The sequence below is a fragment of the Vanacampus margaritifer genome, chromosome 6 (assembly GCF_051991255.1).
Source record: "Vanacampus margaritifer isolate UIUO_Vmar chromosome 6, RoL_Vmar_1.0, whole genome shotgun sequence".
Taxonomy (NCBI): domain Eukaryota; kingdom Metazoa; phylum Chordata; class Actinopteri; order Syngnathiformes; family Syngnathidae; genus Vanacampus; species Vanacampus margaritifer.
Window position 1 is genome coordinate 18009400 of NC_135437.1, and position 21044 is coordinate 18030443.

Sequence of the window (21044 nt, forward strand, 5' to 3'; positions counted from 1 at the left end):
TACAAATACTGTATACTTTTTTTTCTCCTGATGAAAGAAAAGACTCTAATCTTTCTTTTGGTAGCTTCCATGTTTTTATAGCAAAATAACTAAATATTCTGTGGGCCTTGCACATCACACACATCAGTCAAAATCCAGTAAAACAGCCGGGAGCGAAGGGGGATGCTTCACTGAAAATGGCTGGGAGTGAATGAGTTAATTGTAAGGAAAGAGCCTTTTTCCACAAAAACAGCGTATGGACCACAACTGCTATTGTGTAGCTAGCTATAAAATTTCTAGCTTTTATAGTATAAAATAAAAATAAATACATTTTGGGATATTTTATATCAATTCTGAATCGTACTAAATGAGAATCTTGATTTTTATGTGAATATTTTTTTCTGGGCACACTAATAGATACACCATCTAAAATGGATAATCCTCTGAATTATTAGTGAGAATGTCAAAATCTTTTTCAGGGTGCAAATTTTTTCCCCCCAGCGGAAATTAAAGCAAACTTTGAGCGATTTATATTGTGTGTTGCATATTTTTTAATTGGCATTTTCTTGAAAAGATAAGCCGTTTATTTCATTAAAACTTCTTCCACTAAATTGAAATTAAGGATTGGCAAGTACCGATACCCTGTACCGTTATCAAGCTGACACGCAGCCTTATTTCAAGATATCGATTGGTACTGGTGATTGTGTCGATTTTATGATGAGGAACCAGGAATAAGAAGAATAGAAATTTTCCATGCGATTTTAAGAAAAAATGCTTCGAATAGGAATAAGTAGTTGATATGGGTATCGGGGGCTGCTCAAGATTTGAGTACTCAATTAAAAAAAAAACACTAGATAGATAACTGAATAACGACTTAACGGATGGAAATTGAATCCGATACAATTGCAATGATCCTATTGAATAAGGAGGATACTTACAATCATCGTCTGTATGCAACTTGGCTTTGAGTTTCTCCATCTTCCTCTCGTCTCGCAGTAAGAGCGGTCGGTCTTTTTTCAGCGTTCCCAAACCGTCCTCCTTCTTGTCCTCCGACACCTCCTGAATGAGTGAGTACTCCTCATAGTTGGTGATTCCTGAAAGCAGGAAGTAAGTCAGGAGGACTCCCAGAGGAGGAGAAGCCTTTACAGGCTCGTGTTGACGACGGAAAAAAATATCTGGTCTATTTTGTTTTTTTTTCACATTTCTCAGTGTTTTTTTTCTCCCAATGAAGTACAATAACGTGCGCATGAAATAGTAATTTAGCCACACGAAGTTATGAAGCCACTGCTGCAAGGTAGCGGTGGCTGTGTACTGGACAATTGGGTGCAGCTTTACTGGAAACACTAAGAGTTAAAGTTACATGATAGACAGTGATAGTTATGATTTCATTTTCTTTTGGCCTCGGGATGAGCTACAAAGACATTCTGAAAATGATGCTGTTGCAAGAATCTGTATTGCCAAGGGGTATTTACTACTGACAAGCAGGTTGCTTTAACAGCAACAGCCTTAAAGACATTGCATACTAGGTGATGTACAGACTTGGTTTGCAGAGGAGGCAACAAATGTGCGCACGGAGGGAAATGAGAACATCATTTTAATTGATTTAAATTGCTCTCTCCTTTTTTAACGTGCAGCTTGGGGACTGAAGGAGAATCGGTCAAAAAAAAAACAGAAAGAAAAGAAAAAAGCCAGGCTCGAACAGGATTTCAACAAGCTTTCGGCCCCATCATAATGGAAGGAGAGCGGGAAATTATTCCATCATGCTTTGATTATTTAAATGCATCTATTCCCTTTCTTTAGCGCTTATCCTAATTAGCGTCACAGATTGAGAAGAAAAACAAACATTTTCACCATGTAGAACCCACTACTGTGGCGCCAGCGTGTACTTGTTAGCCCCAAGGACAATATGAGTAGCCCAGGGGTCTGTTCTTAAAAATAGCTCGACAGAGATGGGCCACTGTCACATAAAAAGAACGTTAACATTTATTTATTTATTTACTTAAACTTTACTTGGTACATGTTTCTAAATGTACCAAATATTCCACATTTTGTTTAAAAATAAAATAGATTGTGTTCATTGGGGAATTTTTTATTTTATTTTTTCCCAAATATTTCAAATGCTCACTTAGAATCTAATATTGGCCCATGCTTCATTGGAACACATCTTTTTTTTTAATTTGTATTTTTTTTTTTACCAATTTCATGGCCTCAAATTTACATTTGTTATTCACAAATTAGCATTTTGTACACACGTTATATCTATAATTGTCTTCCCATGTCATCATGTCTGGGGCGCCATTTTTAACACAGGACATTGAACTCTAAACTGACATTTTCCAATATTGCCAAATCCTCTGTGAACCTGATAGCAACACGTTGTAATTAAAAATGACAAGAGAAGGGAAGGAAAAGTTGTCTTGGCCATAGAAGAAATACTTCATCTTCTCCATGTGATAAATGGTAGCCATTTTCCAAACAAGAGGCGATAAGGACTTTTTCCAGTGTAGCGACAACACTTTTTACTACTTAACAAATGCTGCTGTCCGAGTATAGACTGAACAACACATGATAAAACACTGCATGTGCTAACTGCTACGCGTAGGACTAAAAATAAAATAGATCATGAATAAATTAAGTGTTGGACGAGAGTCGAAAAAGATTCTTATTAACCGCACTGGGAGAAGATAATCACTCACCTATTCGACTGCAGATGGTGACAAGCAGCTCGCCGACCGTTTTGGAGTCGTCCACCATGATGGTCTTCACCGCGCCATCAAGCATTTTGATCTTCTGCGGTCGTTGTTTCTTCTTATACTCCAAAATATCCTGTGATGCAAAAGAGCAAATGTTTCTCAGCAGAGGAATGGCACGGCACACTGTAAAATTGTAAATCACATTAACAGATACATGAACAGATGACAGTTCTCCACCTCACGCTGTACTACTTAATCTTACTCCGTTTCGTAGCATGTAGTAATCCAGGGTTCTTCCAGACTCCAGCCAGATTCCTTTCCTGGGATCATCGTCAGACAGGAAAAGACCATAATCGGAAGCTGGAGCACAGCGCAAATCGAAACGATGAATGTAACGTGTAGATACGAATAAACATCCATCATGACATTTGGATCGATTCAATTGTATGTTCACCTTGTCCGGACTGGGCTTCCGGGACGCGTTCCCGGATGATCCTGCAGGCGTCGTACACGGGCGTGGACGGCTCAAATTGCATCGTCTTTACCACGTTGCATTGGCGCACGCAGATCTTTAGTGACAAAGCCACCATCTTGGAGGCTATAATGGCCGTGCTGACCTACACACCTAAAAACACAGAGTGGGAATTTTTTACAATGGAGGCCTACACTGTAAAAAATAAAATAAAATACCAGCATTTCACAATAATTAACACTTATTATTTTACAGTGATTTGTTGCAATTAATTTCCCTTTAATATCCCAATGAATACCTGTATAAACTACAGCATCCTTGGATTTTATAGCATTTATCCGTTACAGTAAAATCCCGCTGTAAAAAAAACCAACCTGTTATAGCACAACAAGGTCTGTAATATCACAGAAACACAGCAATAATGCAAGGATTTCACAGCATTCAACAGTATTATTACAGTATAATTTTTTTTTGTCACATGGCGTACCAATTTCGACACTGAACCTGAAGACGCCATTTGCCTTTTCTCTAAGAGAACGACAAAGGCACTTCCTCCAAAAATGTCAAGACGATCATATTTGGAAGATTCTTGCGTGATTTATGAAACATAAATCAACGACAAAACCGCTTCCCGCCCCTTCCGGTAGAGCTCATTGGACCTTAAATCGGAAAAAATAGGAATGGTCAGTGAATGAGGGGAGAAATATTATATTTTGGCCCCGTTTGAGTTGTGACATGAAATCTAAATATGTTGTTAATTAATTTAAAACATACATTTTAAAGGGATACTAGACTAATTTAGCCAGCAGTAAAAAGTTAATATTTTGTTCAGGATTAATTTGATAACTTAATTATTTTTCATGTACAATTAACACCCTTAAAAACATTTTTTTCCACCTGTGCTGAGGAAGTAGATAATGACCAATAATGGCTCAGTTTGCTGATCAAACCCAGAAAAACGGTGAGCTGTGATTGGTCGTTATCTATTTTCGCAGCACAGGTGATGTCATCTTTAGTCGACAGCAAGTGGAAACATTTGTTTTTAACTCATTTGCGCCCAAATTAATAAAAAAGTTCTACTTTAAATATTGCCATGGCCCCAAAACCGTATTTCAATTTTTTTTAATGTTTTTTTTTTTAAATCCTTGAGCATGCAAAAGGCTTTGATGCAGCCTCTGAACTGAAGAGAACGTTTAAAGCAATGATAGTTATTACAGAAACGGCCAGCAGGTGGCAAAAGAGCAAAAGAGATCAACCAGGACCATGTTGCAAAAGGATCCTTTTAAACTGATTTGTGAATAATAATGAAACTTAACTATATTCTAATGCTAATTTGTGCAAAACTGAAACAGATAGAAATATACTTTCCTGATGAAAGAAGGGAGTCTAATCTTTTTTTTGGTAGGTTCCATGTTTTTGTAGCAATAGAACACGATATTCTGTGGGCCTTGCAAAATCTGTCAAAATCCAGTAAAACAGCCGGGAGCAAAGGGGGTTGCTTCACTGAAAATGGCTGAGAGTGAATGAGGTAAGGGTAATGATTGGACATGAAAAATAAAAATAAAAGTTATCAAATTAATTCTAGAAAATACCGTATAGTAACTTTTGACTGCTGAAAATGGTAAAGTTTAAGGTAAAATAAGTCATACTTTTTGGTAAAACTGTCGAGATAAAAAGCTTTTGAAGAAAACGTCATTGGAAAAACTTTGCATTGTAAGTTACAGTTACAGTACAGAATAAAGTTGTGCTTTTACAACAATGTATTGTAAATAACAGATAAGAAATGACAGGAAATTGCTGTGAGTACATTTCACAGTTTATTGCTGTAATCCTTACTGTGAAAGTCATGCATAACTTATCCAATTATTTACTGTAAAAACACAGCGAAAATGTTTGCAGTGTACTTTTCCGTTGAGGTGCATTCACCACAAATACGGTGTAACCACACAAGCTAAATATATAGCTAATCAGCTTGTGAGAGAGACTTAGTTAATCGATTATTACCGGTACACTGCATAAACCCCCGTGTTTGTTTTCTTAAGTGTGCCCAGATTACATTATTTTGCACATTTAAAAATGTGAAACAGAGAAGGAATAAACACCCCAAGGGAAACAATAAATCATTACAGGTATGCCCCTCTGGGAAATTTAATTTGGGTTGTGCACCTCCATTCGCCTCACCCCACCATGTGCCCAAACAAGGTACATAACATTACAGATAAACTTTCCGCTGGGAAAATACGGGAAAACCTTTATAATATGTGCAAGAATAACCGGAACAAAAACAAAGAAAATGACATTCCTCCACCAGCAGCACATCATTATTTGCGGCTAGCCTGCTCACTACCCCGCAAGCGAGACTTCACTGTGAGACAAATTAGTGGGTGTTTTGTCACATTCTGCAACACAGGTCAAGCGGCTCAGGGCTTCAGAGACTTATATGGGCAAATCAGGCTGGGGGGGACCTTTTCTGCTTGGCCATCTTTACCTTAAGCCTCTTAAGCCCCATGCACTAAAATACTGGTTATTATAAACATCCTAAGCAGAAAATTGTTGTAGTTAAGTTTAGTTATAACTCCCATAATAGCAGTCAACATTTAGGGAGGGGCGTAAAAAATGAACCTGACATGATCTCAGCCACAGTTCATCAAGGAAGCTTTCTGGAAAATCTGCAAAGTCAATTTTCCATATTGATGAAGTCGTGAATGAGGCTGCCTGTGCGCCTCTGTCGTGGTTTCCTCGTCAACAAAACCCACTTCTTTATTTCAAAGTAGGAAAAGACAACCACAAAGAAAGAGAAGCTAATGGCACCGCGTGAGCTCGCCTTTTCACAGGATTGCCAGGAGGCCCCGCGGAGTTTTTGTCGCATGCGGCGCTGCCACAGACACTCGGCCGGGGAAGCAGCATTCGTTCTCAGAATGAAAACGCAACATGGGCGTGCGCCCGGGATTACATACATTATCACACAAAAACGCACAAATTCTCTTCCTGGTCAAACATACTCTCCTGTAGACCAATTCTTATGAGACCCGCCTTTACTGATCAGCAAGGTTCCTTGTGATTGCATCCGTTTAAGTTTACTGCACCGCGGGGGCGTTTGCGGATGATGTTGTCAGCATCATCCGTCACTTCAGCCAGCGAAATCACATGATGAAACCTTGGACGATAATTAGAATCCCTAAGCAAACTCAAGTGAGAGAACATTTTTCACCAGCATCCTCCTGCTAACACTGTAATACAGCAAAGTACATGTTCAAGCACGGGTAGCAATTTTCATCTGTTAATTTTCTACTGCTTATTCTTGGTGGGTTACAGCCGGATCACAGATCACATCTGACAGTGGGAAGGAGGTTGGGTCCACCCAGGACTGGTCGCCAGTCAGTCGCAGGGCACATATTGACATGCATTCACACTCACATTCTGTCTACAGGATTTTACTACATGACTGTCAGGCTTCCGAAAGTTGATCTGGGCCAGTACAAATTTCACAATAAATATGATAAAATACATCCATTAAAATTTTTTTTTTTTTTTCATTTTTAGATTTCATACTCAATATTTGAAGTTTTATCCACGAGTCAGTTTAAATCCTCCCATAAGGAATGCCTTGAACAAGACACAAATCCCACCAAATATAAAATGTTAAATTATACCATACAATAACATGCAAAAAAAAAAAAAAAAAAGTAACTACCCAGAAGTAGCATTTCTTTAAGGGCTTGAAAAGTATTAACCCATTGAGACCCATAGATGGTGCCAGTGGATATTACATGTCTAAGCCAATGAAACGCATAATTTGGATGATGTCAACACTTCTGGTTCATGATTGGATCTTAACTAACCAATCACAATCGCAAGTTGATTTGCATGATGTTCATGTTAAAAATGTTGCATATAAGCTTGGTAAGTTTACAACACATTACAGCCATATTATCATGGCGTCCACTATAACACCTAAAAACATGAGCTAACCCCCCCAAATTTTTTTCCATGTTGTTCTTATGTGGGAAAAAGAGTCAAAATCAACAACAACAAAAAAAGTCACGATAATGTAAAAAAAAAAAAAAGGAAAGAAAAGTGCACAATATTGTGTTTTTTTTGTTAGGGATGGATGATTTCCAATACCAGGTATTGGTATACCGATACCAGCCTTACTTTAAGGTACCCCTTTGTGGCTATTTTACAATCAGGAATTAAAAATGAGAATAATAGAAAATTGTCATAAATTTCCTAATGATAATTTGGGATATAGAGGTCTTTCTTTAGTTATCTGTCATTGTATTTTGGAGGAATTGTATGTACTAGTGGTATCTGTATTTGGTATCGGTTTCAAGAGTTGAATCTTTTTTTTTTTTATTCACCAATTAAACTAAACTAATTCTGTAAACATTTACACAACAATGTTGAAAGGTACAACTCACACAGAGGCAATGACATTGCCATCTATTAGAGAAAAAAAAAAAAAAAAAAAAACATTTTCTCCAGAGTGATAATGATGTCATCAAAACATCAATGATGAGCCATTTTCAGGCTACAAAATTCTGAATGAACAGCTAAGACATTTGTGGCTTTAGGAAGTGTTGAAACCATTGCAAAAAAAAAAAAAAAAAACGTTTTAAAAAATGCTGTTGCTTTAACGTTTCCGAAAATAGCAAAGATCACCTTGCTGAGGACCGGGGAAACACAGAAGCCATCTGGAGCGAGAAGAGCTTTAATGACTGTGGTATCAGCAGTAGCGAGAAGCCTGATTACCCCACCAGTTAATCACCCTACAGACAAGGAAGTGGCTCGATAACATTTAAACCTCTTCTTAGTCTCGGCCTTGCTCACACGCTTTATGCGAGACTTGTTGGCTTGTTATGTCCAGAATCGTGTGCATAAGGATGGAAATAAGTCCTTCAAAGACACACTGTGTGTCATCATAGAGTATTATACAGAAAGTCAGTATAGCTCTTGACATGAAAAGACTACACTACAGTATGTGAAAGATGGAAGGTTGTGGGAGGATATGTCCTTTAAACATTACTGTATTTTAACTCATTCACTGCCATTGACGGCTATAGACGTAAAAAATTCATGTGAACAATTTTTATTAGTTTAACATTTTGTTTAGTTAATTTTATTTTTTTTTTATAAAAAACTAGAAAAAATTGTACATTTTTAACAGATATAAAAAATCGTGATAAATTTGTGATCAACTGTCATGCGATTAATTATGATTACAAATTTTAATCGGCTGACAAATTTTTTATATATTTTTTTAATTAGGGACATCAGGTTTTCATACTCTTGTTAACAAAAGTGGGGAAAAAAATGTTAAACTAATAGAAATAGTTCAAATGAATTTTTGACGTCTATAGCCGTCAATGGCAGTGAATCCAAGTAGTAGTGCAAACTGATCCCTCCAATTTCAATCCATTACGCAACAAAAGGGTAATTGCAAAATTCATTAAGCATAATAAGATTATATTATTACTAGTTCAAACAAATCTTGCCATTAAATTATATACAATTTAATGAGCTACAATGGCTACAGAAGAAATTCAGTTTTACAAAGATAATAGCAGGTTTTGATTGACACTGTCTGAGACGTGTGAGATGTGTGGAAGCTCAAGATTCAGGCAATCATACAATATGAATGCATGCCAGAAAGATTGGTGTGAACGCCAGTCAAGTGACAAAGATTCACATCATTCCGGTTGTGTGCAAATTTTTTTTTTTTTAGGGATGTTTGATACAAGCAAGAGTATAGTCACCAATGCCGATACAAAGCACCGATACCACCTATGTATCCCAATATAGCATTTTTCTTTCAAATTACATGAAATTAATGGCAATTTTCTATTCTTCTAATTTCTAGCTGCTGATTGTAAAACAGTCACAAGAGAGTGGCCTATACTGCTATTAGCTGCTGCCATGAGTACTGTGGTACCAACCCATACCCCTCCCTAAAAATATTATATAGGTATTTTATTCAGTTGTATTATTTAAGTGTTGTATTCAATTGAATTATTTACTATTTAGTGAATGAGCATTGGAATGCAATCAGGTATGTAGTCTATAATGTGACAATTGCCTGAAAATGTAATAACATTTGCACTTAACTTGATAAAAACATGTAACAAAACCCAATAATGTCATAATTTTACCAATAATGGAATAAAAAAAAAATGCTGATTGATATTGTAGTAACATTTTTAATTATCAGGAAAAACTTGACAAAAAATGTAATATATATGTTCTACATTTAGTGCCATGAGAATGTTAGACTGTGAAATACATTCACAGAAAAAAATTGTAGTGTTAAAATGTTGGTGTTAAATGTTTCAGAGTTGAATTCAACCCCTAAAGTGTATTTTGACTGATTTAAATGGAGATCAGTGTTGGAAGTTAATTTAATAATGTAATACGTTTTTGGCAAAAACGTTAGTACAATATCAGTACATTATTGGTGAAATTATTACATTGTTGGATTTTTAATACATTCTTAATCGAGTTAAGTGCACATTTTATGACATTTTTAGGCGTTATTACATTTTCATGAAATTGTTACATTGTAGGGTGCTACATGGTGTTTCTAATATTGCGTAAATCCTGCTCATTTGATTTCATTGAAAATATACCTAACTCAGAACCACCCCCGCACTGTTACATGATTTTCAAGGTCATCCAGAGATCACAGGAGACACAGTATTGACTGAGCAGTAAACAAGCATCTTTGTGCTTTGGATGGATGCATGAATGAATAAAATGTTTTCCTTAAGCAGTGATTACAGGGAGTTTAAAAGCGGCCCTGGTGGGATCGTTTACAAGCATGACTGACATTGATTAAAGCACAATTTTAACAAGCAGTGTGGTAACAAGTGGAAAATCATTTGAGTTTCATTCTGATCCAACTTGGCCACAAGTTGCATCTAGAAATGTTAGATACTCCTTTTTTTTCCAAACTGATCCCAAGTACCGATACGACTAGTACTTTTAATACATAAAATGTCCTACTCCCCCCCCCAAAATGGCAGATAATTTTAAAGAAAGACACATCCCAATATAGCATTTTTTAAATGAATGGTTATTTTATATTCTTTTAACTCATTCACTGCCATTGATGGCTATAGACTATTGCTATTAGTTCAATTTTTTTTCTACTTTTGTTAACAAGAGTATGAAAACCTAGAAAAAAAACATTGCACATTTAGAACAGACATAAAATGTGTGATTAAACGGGAGTTAACTATTGAAGTCATGCAATAAATTAAAAAAATTAATCGCCTGACGCGATTTAAAAAAATAAAAAATTATTATAAATCAGGGGCGTCAGGCCATTAAAAATTGTAATTGTATTTAATCGCATGACTTTACTAGTTAACTCACGATTAATCACAAATTTTATCTCTGTTCGAAATGTACAATAAAAAAAATTCTAGGTTTTCATACTCTTGTTAACAAAAGTGGAAAAAAATGTTAAACTAATATAAATAGTTCAAATGAATTTTTGACGTCAATAGCCGTCAATGGCAGTGAATGAGTTAATTTGCAGTTCATTGCAAGACCTTGAAATAAGGCCCGGTATTGGCCCGATATGATGACTGATGTTGGTATACCCCAATCCCTAGTTTCGGTTTTACAGGCTTTTTTTTTTTTTTGCATGTTATACTATATGTCAATGTCTTTAATTGACAAAATTCAATCCCAATCTCAGCATTTCTCCAGAATGTTGCTAGCAGTCTCACAGCTACTGATAATATGTTAAGAGGGTAAACTGCTCCTAGCCTTCTTTTCGCTTTTCTTTTACTTCGTTTTAACACGCTGACTGACACGGAGCCCAACAAGGGCCTTTTATCCAAGTCCGATTGAAGGCAAGGTCAGCTTCCTGGACGCCTACTGTGCCTCCCCTGAGGCCGAGATGTCTTTACAGGAAAAGAAAGTCCGCTGGTGAGTCACATGGCTGCTGAAAAGCTTTGCTTTTTATATGTATAGTTCTTGTTTTGCTTGCCGTAAAAAAAATAGTTTGCATTATTAGCAAGTCATGTCAAGGTTAGGTGTGTTATTTTGGTCCGATCTGCTTCTAAGTTTAACGACCTTTTTAACGAGCTATCTTTTTTTTTTTTTTTTTGCACTTTAGAAAGGGTCCCATAATTGTATGCAACACTTTGTGTTTTAATCAGCTACCATAAATATATCTTAATTACGAGCGCAAGGCATGCTTGATTTACGGCAAATAAATAGCAAATCATTATGCACGTATTTAACAGCTCCAACCTTAATCTATGTAAGTAGCACATGAGTCCGCAGAGACATTATTCTGTCAACTTGTCTTCAACACATTAATAAGATCAGGAGGAGTTTATTGTGGCACGTTGGTGAAGAATTGAAACATTTGCATGCGGCGGTGTACGCAATTATTACAGTGGATGATTATCACCGTTCGTTTTTTTGCGGCGATCGATGCAGAGCAGCAAGTGCTGGCAAACATATCTTTGTGGAAATTGTGTTCTTCCCTGGAAATTGCAATGAGTGTTTAGTTGCTATGGGAAACAGATCCGGCTAAGAGGTTATGCCACAGAAACAGGTTGCGCTTTTAAAAACAATCCTATTGATTACACGGGCAAACAATCAGCTCTAACAATCAACCAAAGGCTTTTCCCTCCATCATTCTTCATCCATGTACATTATGTAAATTAATGAGCTCTTGCTACAGTAGGCACAATTCATCGTTGGGCAGAAATAGGAATTAGCTCCTATTAGTCAACTTCAAAAACATTTGTGACAATATCTTCTATGCAGCCCCACTAGTCTAAATACGGTAGCCCATTCTGGTTAATATTGTGTTAGTGGAATATTAGTTATGCAATAAAATCCAGCATTTTTTTTAATCAATATCAGAAGGCGGCCATTTTGCCACTTGAGTGAAAAATGACATCACAGTTGCTCGGGTATCAGGCAACGAATCAATCACAGCTCAGCTTCAGAAAACAGGTGAGCTGTGATTGGTCGTTGCCTGATACCCAAGCAACTGTGATGTCATCTTCAGTCGACAGCAAGTAGCAAAATGGCCGCCCCCTGAGATGGATAAAAATGGGTGGGCACACATATTCCACAAATGTAATATTAATCAGAATGTCATTTTTTAGACTACTGAGGTCATATATAACATATTATTGTCAATAAATGTTTAAGCTTCACTTCCACCTTAATTCAACTTTTTGGACGCATAGTAGAACCTCAAAAGTGGAACATCTCCGACCATGTTTGAATTACTAAGTGCGCTAGTCATGCACTAAAGTCTCAACAGGCACTTGGAGACTAACCAATCAATTTAAAATGTTCTTAAAATATTCCCTAAAAGTTTCTAATGGGGAATAGTGATCCTTGAATGTATAATTTCCAGTGTGAAAAACGATTGCACAATCTGAACAACCAGCATCCCAGAAAAGCGTGTTCAATATTCCACTATATATTCAAGACACTGAAATAAATTCTGCATTAAAATGACATCTTTGGACAACAACATTTCCAAATGGTTTGTGGTGCTATGACTGCACCACTGCTTTGCTCTTGGGCTCCACACTCTGCTGTAATTCAATTTAAAGGGTGAAGATACGGTCAGAAATTATGAATGTCGCCCTTGTCATGGGGAAGGAGAGTGCAGCTCGTCTTACACTAAAAATATCCAGTAAAGTGGAGCATCCCCAAAGCAGCGGCCTTTCAAAAGCATTCACAACGCACTCGTTACAATGAATGTGACTGTTTCTCTCTTGTGGCATTGACTAATATGGAACAGCAGATAAAATCATTTGTATTGATTCTAGTCCTAACATCTTGGAGCGAGATAGATACCAAATACGATAATAAAACGGCACGCACAACAAAGAGATTGCTATTATTGAAGCTGTCCAGCTGTCTTACGAGACACGCAACGGTTCAATTTGTAGCGGCTCTAATTCCGAGATTTTGACAAATGTGCTACCAAATTGCTGGCGATGGAGAATGTTCCTTGAGGATGAACGCTCCGCCCAGCTGCCGCCTTTTGAACGCTGTCAGTGGTAGTCCGCGCAAATCATGAATCACAAATAGTATCAATTAGAGATCACGATATGAAGCTCACAATACGATAGTTAACGCGATAATGTGGGAGGTTGGCGGTATAAAAAAGCTCATGATATTTTATAAAAAAGCTCATATTGACATGCGTAAATGACCTATAATCACTAATAACACTTAATCTTGAGGCACTGACTTGCTAATTCACACAAACATTGTGAATCGAGTCAATTCGTGGAGGATCTCGTGTTATGGTAGACATGGCCAAAAACATGCTTAATTTAAATTAAACTGCATTAATAAGCCTAAACACCAGAGGTTGCTGGTGCTGCACAAATGGAATGCTGCTTTTAATGTCATGACACGACAATACTATGGCAATTTTAATATCGCGATATCACGACATTGCCGTTATCGCTACATGGTTACATATCAATACACAGTCAGACACCCCGTTTAAATGCACATGAGTGTTTCTATTGTTAAACTTTTAGTAGACCTACAAACATCCACTGAAATATTTTTTACCCTTACTTTGATGTGATGACAGTTCATTTGAACGTAATAAAGTAAAGAATAATAACAATCGTGATTCTCAAGTTACGAGACCGCCATTGCTGGTTAGCTTGCATTTTTATTAGTGCTGTCAAAGTTAAAGCGTTAACTGATTAATAAATCACAAAAAAGTTTCGCATTAATCATGAATTAAAGCAGATTAATCGCACTATTAATTTTGACCATAGATTATCCTTTAGCGTAACAGCGGATGGCTACGTTTAAGGTAGCACAGTTTGTGTTTGAGCAATAAACATAATTTCATGTATTAAAGTAAAGCATTTAATAAATGTTTGCGTATCACATTTAGAATATTTGCTCATGTCAAAATATTGGGGTCATTTTTTTCCATTTTAAATAATGCAAGTAATTAACTGATTAGAAAAAGAGGCGGACGAGCGTGTGCAGTGAATGCAAAAATTTTGAAGACGTCCTCATAACATTAAATGTCAAAAGAATTAACACATAGACGGTGCTCTTCAAATTTGGCGGGACAAAAATGTTGATAAAAAAATACTTTTTTAGTAAGCGATTAATGGTGATCAATCAAAATTCCAAGATGTGATTAATCTGATTAAAAATTTAATCGTTTGACAGCTCTAATTTTGATTAACCATTGCAGAGCAAAAGAAGCCATGACAAGCTAATGCTAACGTTAGCCCCACCCCTAAATTTCATTCATTAGCAAATTATCGTAAATTCCCAATAAACACGGCAACAATTTACATGACTTGATATTAATAGAAAATCATTTTACGTAGCATTTTTTCACAAATGCCGCCTTGTACGGTTCCAAATATCGCACATACCAAAAACCTCCGCACTGGCGTAGTCACTCGGTCTCTCAGTTTGGCTCAGTAGGGGTTTGTAAACGTTTCCAGAATATTAGTCTTATTACTTATGGATTCAGATCAGCTTTCAACACCACAGAATACAATAATCACATTTTAAAAGAATTACCTGAATCAAACTTTAGGTCATAAGGTTTGGGCCTAGCGGTCTTTGTACTTCCCGGTATACAATCATCGAAAACGCTACATGCATCAAAATGAGCTAAATAAACACCAGGCCCACTTTCGAGCATAATAATGTTGGACTTCTCAAAGAAACAACATGGAGATTCAATTTACATGAAGCAGACCATTCTCTGCAAAATCTAATTAAAACAAAACAAAACACTTCACTGCCATGTTACTCAAGCTGGATGTGAGACACAAGCAATTTCCGGGTGATGCCAGCAATACATATATGCAATAATTAAAATGCTACAGACAGAGCATGGAAAGATTAAGGGCTTTCAAGAGAGGATTGTGAATACTTGATGGTAATGAATGCAAGAATAGACGAGTAAAAGGCAGACCCAGTCACGCAATTTTCAGCCTGTTTATAGCAGAATTGAGTGGGATTTTATTTAAGAAAAAAAAGAATGTAATTCAATTATGGTAATGGAAATTTGGAAAGTTTGCCTGCCATGTTGGGAGTGTTAGTATGGGATTTTTTTTTTAAAATTATTACCACTAAATATTTCTATAAAAGGACTTCCAGTCCGTAAATGTGAAACAATTAAATAAAAATATGTGCTGCGTTTACGGCCTTGTGTCGGAAACATCTTAAACCGTAAATATGATTTCCAATTAACTAAATTCTTCTGCTGTTTTTAGATCCCTGCTAGTCTTTTTTGCTTTAAAAGATCATTCATGCAATATAATTATTTTACTTTTTCATTGGAAGGTCACAAAACTCAATCAAGCAAGCTATGATATATTATTGTTTGTATTTTGTAATTAATTTGCTAAACAGCTACAGCATAACAGCTTTCTGTTAAAGGTGATAAAGCAAATCGTTTTTCAAGATTTTTAAAACAATGACTTGATGATCAATGTAAGCAAAAGTGGAACAAACTGTTTTTGCTTCAAAAATTGAATTCTTTACTCAGCACGGTGATTTGAAGAGAAACTTTGATATTATTTTTTTAAAAAGCTATACAGTATGGATGGCCAACTGCAGCCCCTGACCACATTCTGAGTACGCCCCTTGACTAATTTCTCATTTATTATTATTATTTTTAACCCAACCCCCAAAATTCTTCAGAAAATGCTGATAAACATCCAGTTTTTGCTATTCTTGCGGATCTGTGTCAAATGGCAATTTGATGCCGCGAAACGCTGAAAAACAGATGTCCGGCCGCAAATGGCCCCCAGGCCGTAGTTTGGACACCACCGTCATAGCCAGTCTAACAATGTGTGGAAAAATGAGCAGCCTCAATTGATTTGAAGAACAAACTTCAATCAAAAAAGCCTTTGCCAACATAATGTGCGCCTCAATAAAAGACCTCACAACATTTTACTCCCAATAAAAACCATCCAGGCATAAATAATAATAAACAAAAGATCCCGGCGGGCGCAGGAATATGCACATTCACCACGTCTCTAAGCACAAACCAATCCGTTGACCGAACTCTTCAAAAGAGACCATCTGTATTCGATGACTGAGCTTTCATGTGGCTTTCTGGCTCCCACAAACTGGACATTCTGCCTGAAGAGTCACGACCTGTAAATCAGGTGACTCCAATCTCCCGTCGGCTGCCCTGGCAATGAGCCCCCCCCCCCCCCCCTCCTTCTTTCTTTTACCCCTCACTAGACTTTAATTGACTGAACTACAACCACTTGCACGCTGACTTAAGTATTATGAGCAGTGGAACGCGACATAGGCTGGAAGGGATGTGATACACGGCGGGACTCGATCAGCAATTTATATCGTGCTGAACTGAGCCACGCTTGCTTTTTAAAAATTTATTTTCCTGCAAACAAAGTAGCAAGGGTCAGCAGAAGTGCATCAGTTTAGGTGTAGCAGCATTTGTTTGTCTTGCAATATGCCTCTTTGTGATTAACTCATTCACTGCCATTGACGGCTACTGACGTCAAAAATTCATTTGAACTATTTCTATTAGTTTAACATTTTTTTCCCACTTTCGTTAACAAGAGTGTGAAAACCTAGAATTTTTTTATTGTACATTTGGAACAGATATAAAATTTGTGATTAATCGTGAGTTAACTAGTTAAGTCATGCGATTAATTATGATTACAAATTTTTATCAACTGACGCCCCTAATTTTTAATAATCTTTTCTTCTTTTTCTTTTTTTTTTAAAGAAAAGATTATTAAAAATTAGGGGCATCAGGCGATTTGTAATCGCAATTAATCGGATGATTTCACTAGTTAACTCATGATTTATCACACATTTTATATTTGTTCTAAATGTATAAAACAAAATTGAGGTTTTCATACTCTTGTTAACAAAAGTGGATTTAAAAAAAAAAATAGAAATAGTTCAAATGATTTTTTTACGTTTATAGCCGTCAATGGCAGTGAATGAATTAAAAAGAAAAAAGAAAAAGAAAAGATTACAAATTTGAAGCATCAGGCAATTAAAATTTTTATCCAAATTAATCCCATGAATTCACTAGTTAACTCATGATTAATCACAAATTTTATATCTGTTATAAATGTACAATAAACAAAAAAAAAAAAGGTTTTCATACTCTTGTTAACAAAAGTTGAAAAAATTTTAAACTAATAGAAATAGTTCAAATGAAATTTTGACGTCTGTAGCCGTCAATGGCAGTGAATGAGTTAATACATTGTACTGCGCTTACATTTTTCTGTAAGATGAGTGAAGCATAAAAACCAAACTGAATCAAACCTGCTGTCAGTGGTAAGTGAAGCCACTTAGCTGTATGTGAGGAGGTTCAATGAGAGGCCATGTTTTCGGGCCCATTGTTTCCAGATCAGTGACTCGGCCCTCGGTTGCTATAGCTGCCGCTGTGCCCACCTTTTCCTGGACATATAAGGCAGGACAGCGGCACCGACCGCTTCACGGACCACGTGGACGTGGAGCACACTCTCGCACAGCACTTGTTCACATATTTCAGCAAGTGCCAGCTTTTAAGAGTCAGTCAGAGACCTTGACAGTGTTCGGGTTCTCTCTTCATCTGTGTGCTGTGTGCAATCCTCAATACATCCAGAGGGCCTTTCACCCATCCTGTCAAAAACGACAGATATGATGAGCAGAAAAAGTATTTGAGGGGGCTGATTTGGATCCACTTTGATAGTGCATGTCGGAAAAATGAAAATACCTCTCTGTGAACGTGTCACTTCAGTTTGACTGCTTTGTTGAAGGTTCTGCCGGGAAATTCAATTTGCATTTTGTGATTTGCCCATTAACTCATTCACTGCCATTGACGGCTATAGACGTCAAAAATTCATTTGAACTATTTCTATTAGTTTACATTTTTTCCCCACTTTTGTTAACAAGAGTATAAAAACCTAGAAAAAATATAGTACATTTAGAACAGATATAAAATGTTTGATTAATTGTGAGTTAACTATTGAAGTCATGCGATTAATTATGATTTTAAAAAAATCGCTTGACGGCCCTAATTTTTTATAATCTTTTTTTTTTTTTATCTGTTTTGCAGCAATTAGCATTAGAATTAGAAGAGGAATCAGCTTGTTTGCAACATGGCCCTGGTTGATCTCTTATACTCTGCTGCCACCTGCTGGGCAGTTTTTGTGATAGCTACCATTGCTTCACCAGTTCTGTGCAGTAAAAAGGCTGCATCAAAGCCTTATGTATACTCTAGCATAAAAAAAAAAAAAAAACATTAAAAAAAAAAGTATAAATATCTCTTTGGGACACTTAAACAAAATGTTTTAAATAGAACATATTTATACGTTTTTGGGAGCAAATGATTTCAGAATCAAATAACATATTAGAACAGTCTTTGATTCTAAATATACTTTCAATGTGATGATTTTACATTAATCCTGAGATTTTACCGAAGTAAATATATGTTGTATGAATGTATGTATGATGTATGTATATATGCACTATGCCAGTATTTGGGGCTCATAACGTTATCCCGTTGTTTATAACCATGTTATTTGCAATGACAAATAAATATTAAATTGAATGTTACAAGTTTTGAACAAAAAAACAACAACGTGAGATTAATCACGATTAATTTCAGAAAATTGTGTGATTAAATAGCTAAAAGATTATAATCGCATGTCAGTACTAAATAAAACACTAAGGGCTTTATTTTCGTCTACATCATATCTCCGCCATGGCACAACTGCCAGCGGACCAGTGACAGCTCAGCTTGCGAATGTCACATGACCAATCTCAGGAAACAGGTGAGCCGTGACGCAGTATTAATCGGAATGCCATGTTTAGACGAGTTGACTTCCCCTTTAATTCACCAACCCTTCAGCCTGCCACACTCTCTCTCCACTTCAGTAAAGGCAGCGCGTGTGTTACACGTTTTATTGCACAGTGTTTTGTGAACACTTGTATTAGTGGAAAAGGCTGTGGGGAAATCTGTGAAGAAATCGATCAACTAGCTGCCTGGAACGGATTGTGTTTGACCTCAGAGGTTGACAACATCTATTCAAAGAATGACTGTACATGTTATTCACAACCAAGAAACATTTTGCATGAGGCCTTTTGAATACTATTAATTCAATATAAACGGTCATGGAGCATTAACAGTACAACAACAGACGGCCTAACAATAAAAAATGAAAACGAAAAACACAGCTTGTAATATTGTTAACATGCAGTTTGAAGTGACACAGATGATCATTTCTCGAAACTTTCTGACGTCATTCTTCTCATTTCCCGACCCCTGAAGGAAGTTTTCCTGATGACCAGGGTTGGGAGGGTTACTTTTAAAATGTAATCCATTACAGTTGCAAGTTACCTGCTAAAAAATGTAGTTAGTCACGTAATCCAAGTACCATAATATTAAAGTAATGTAACTGGATTACTTTTGGATTACTCCAATATTGAGTATACTCATGAAGACAAAATACAAATAAATATCACCACAATATATGTTCTATACAATGTGCCCCTGCTATTTGCGGGTGATAGGGACCCGGGCAGCCTACAAACAGCAAAAATCCTTGTGTAATTAAAAAGCATGCAGGCTATTGATTGATTGATTGATTGATTGAAGGCCATATGCTGTTTTCGAACTGTCACTGAAAGCAACCACACACCTCACAGATAGATAGATAGATGGATAGATAGATAGATAGATAGATAGATAGATAGATAGATAGATAGATAGATAGATAGATAGATAGATAGATAGATAGATAGATAGATAGATAGATAGATAGATAGATAGATAGATAGATAGATGGATGGATGGATGGATGGATGGATGGATGGATGGATGGATGGATGGATGGATGGATGGATGGATGGATAGATAGATAGATAGATAGATAGATAGATAGATAGATAGATAGATAAATAGATAGATAGATAGATAGATGGATAGATAGATCGCAAAACAGCTAGCTAGCTAGATCGATAGTGAGATCGCAAAAATAGCTAGCTAGCTAGATAGATAGATGATGGATGGATGGATGGATGGATGGATAGATGGATGGATAGATAGATAGATAGATAGATAGATAGATAGATAGATAGATAGATAGATAGATAGATAGATAGATAGATAGATAGATAGATAGATAGATAGATAGATAGATAGATCGCAAAACAGCTAGCTAGCTAGATCGATAGTGAGATCGCAAAAATAGCTAGCTAGCTAGATAGATGGATGGATGGATAGATGGATGATAGATAGATAGATAGATGGATAGATAGATAGATAGATAGATAGATAGATAGATAGATAGATAGATAGTGAGATCGCAAAAATAGCTAGCTAGATAGATAGATAGATAAATCCAATGAAGATGATGATGCGTGACATCAACTGCAAAATGAACTTTTATCCCAGTCACAAGTTTAGCCGTGTATATGTTGTGTATGATGTTTAAATAGTGAATTGTCGGGAGGAAGATTTGTTTGGAAGGTGTAACTCACATTATGGTTGTAGGCTAGCTAGCAAGAAGCTACAGCGCGTAGCATGCTGCTGGACTCTCAGCTCAAGCTTTTTCAAACTGCCCGCGTGTGGAGGACACGACTAGTCAGTTCGTTCATTCCCATCTCCCCGACGTGTAGCAACTGACCACCTCGTGCGGGCGTGCACGCACTCTCTCTCGCTCTCTCGCCCTCTCTCTCATCGTAATTGTAATCCCTCGAAGTAATCCCCATTTTTAATAAATGTACCTGTAACTTGATCACATGTTTTTTTTTCCTGTAACTGTAATGGAACAGTTAAATTTTTTTTGTAATCCGATTACGTAACGGCAGTACATGTATTCCGTTACTCCGCAAGCCTGCTGATGACTACAAACAAACAACACTGGCTTTCATCGACCTCA

The 21044-nt window shown here is 36.6% G+C and overlaps 1 protein-coding gene across 6 annotated transcripts in view; it reads right to left on the minus strand.

Moving 5' to 3' along the window:
- tln2b (talin 2b) overlaps positions 1-21044 on the minus strand; it is a 119395-nt gene that overhangs the window by 74436 nt on the left and 23915 nt on the right. For all 6 annotated transcript variants that reach the window (XR_013294352.1, XM_077567340.1, XM_077567335.1 and 3 more), the window contains 4 exons: positions 3127-3297; positions 2935-3032; positions 2676-2805; positions 918-1073 (listed from right to left, as the gene is read on the minus strand). Coding sequence is in view for 5 of the 6 variants with exons in the window: in XM_077567340.1 (XP_077423466.1) it covers positions 918-1073; positions 2676-2805; positions 2935-3032; positions 3127-3262 (520 nt within the window). In the remaining variant the exon portion in view is untranslated. The remainder of the gene's footprint in view (positions 1-917; positions 1074-2675; positions 2806-2934; positions 3033-3126; positions 3298-21044) is intronic.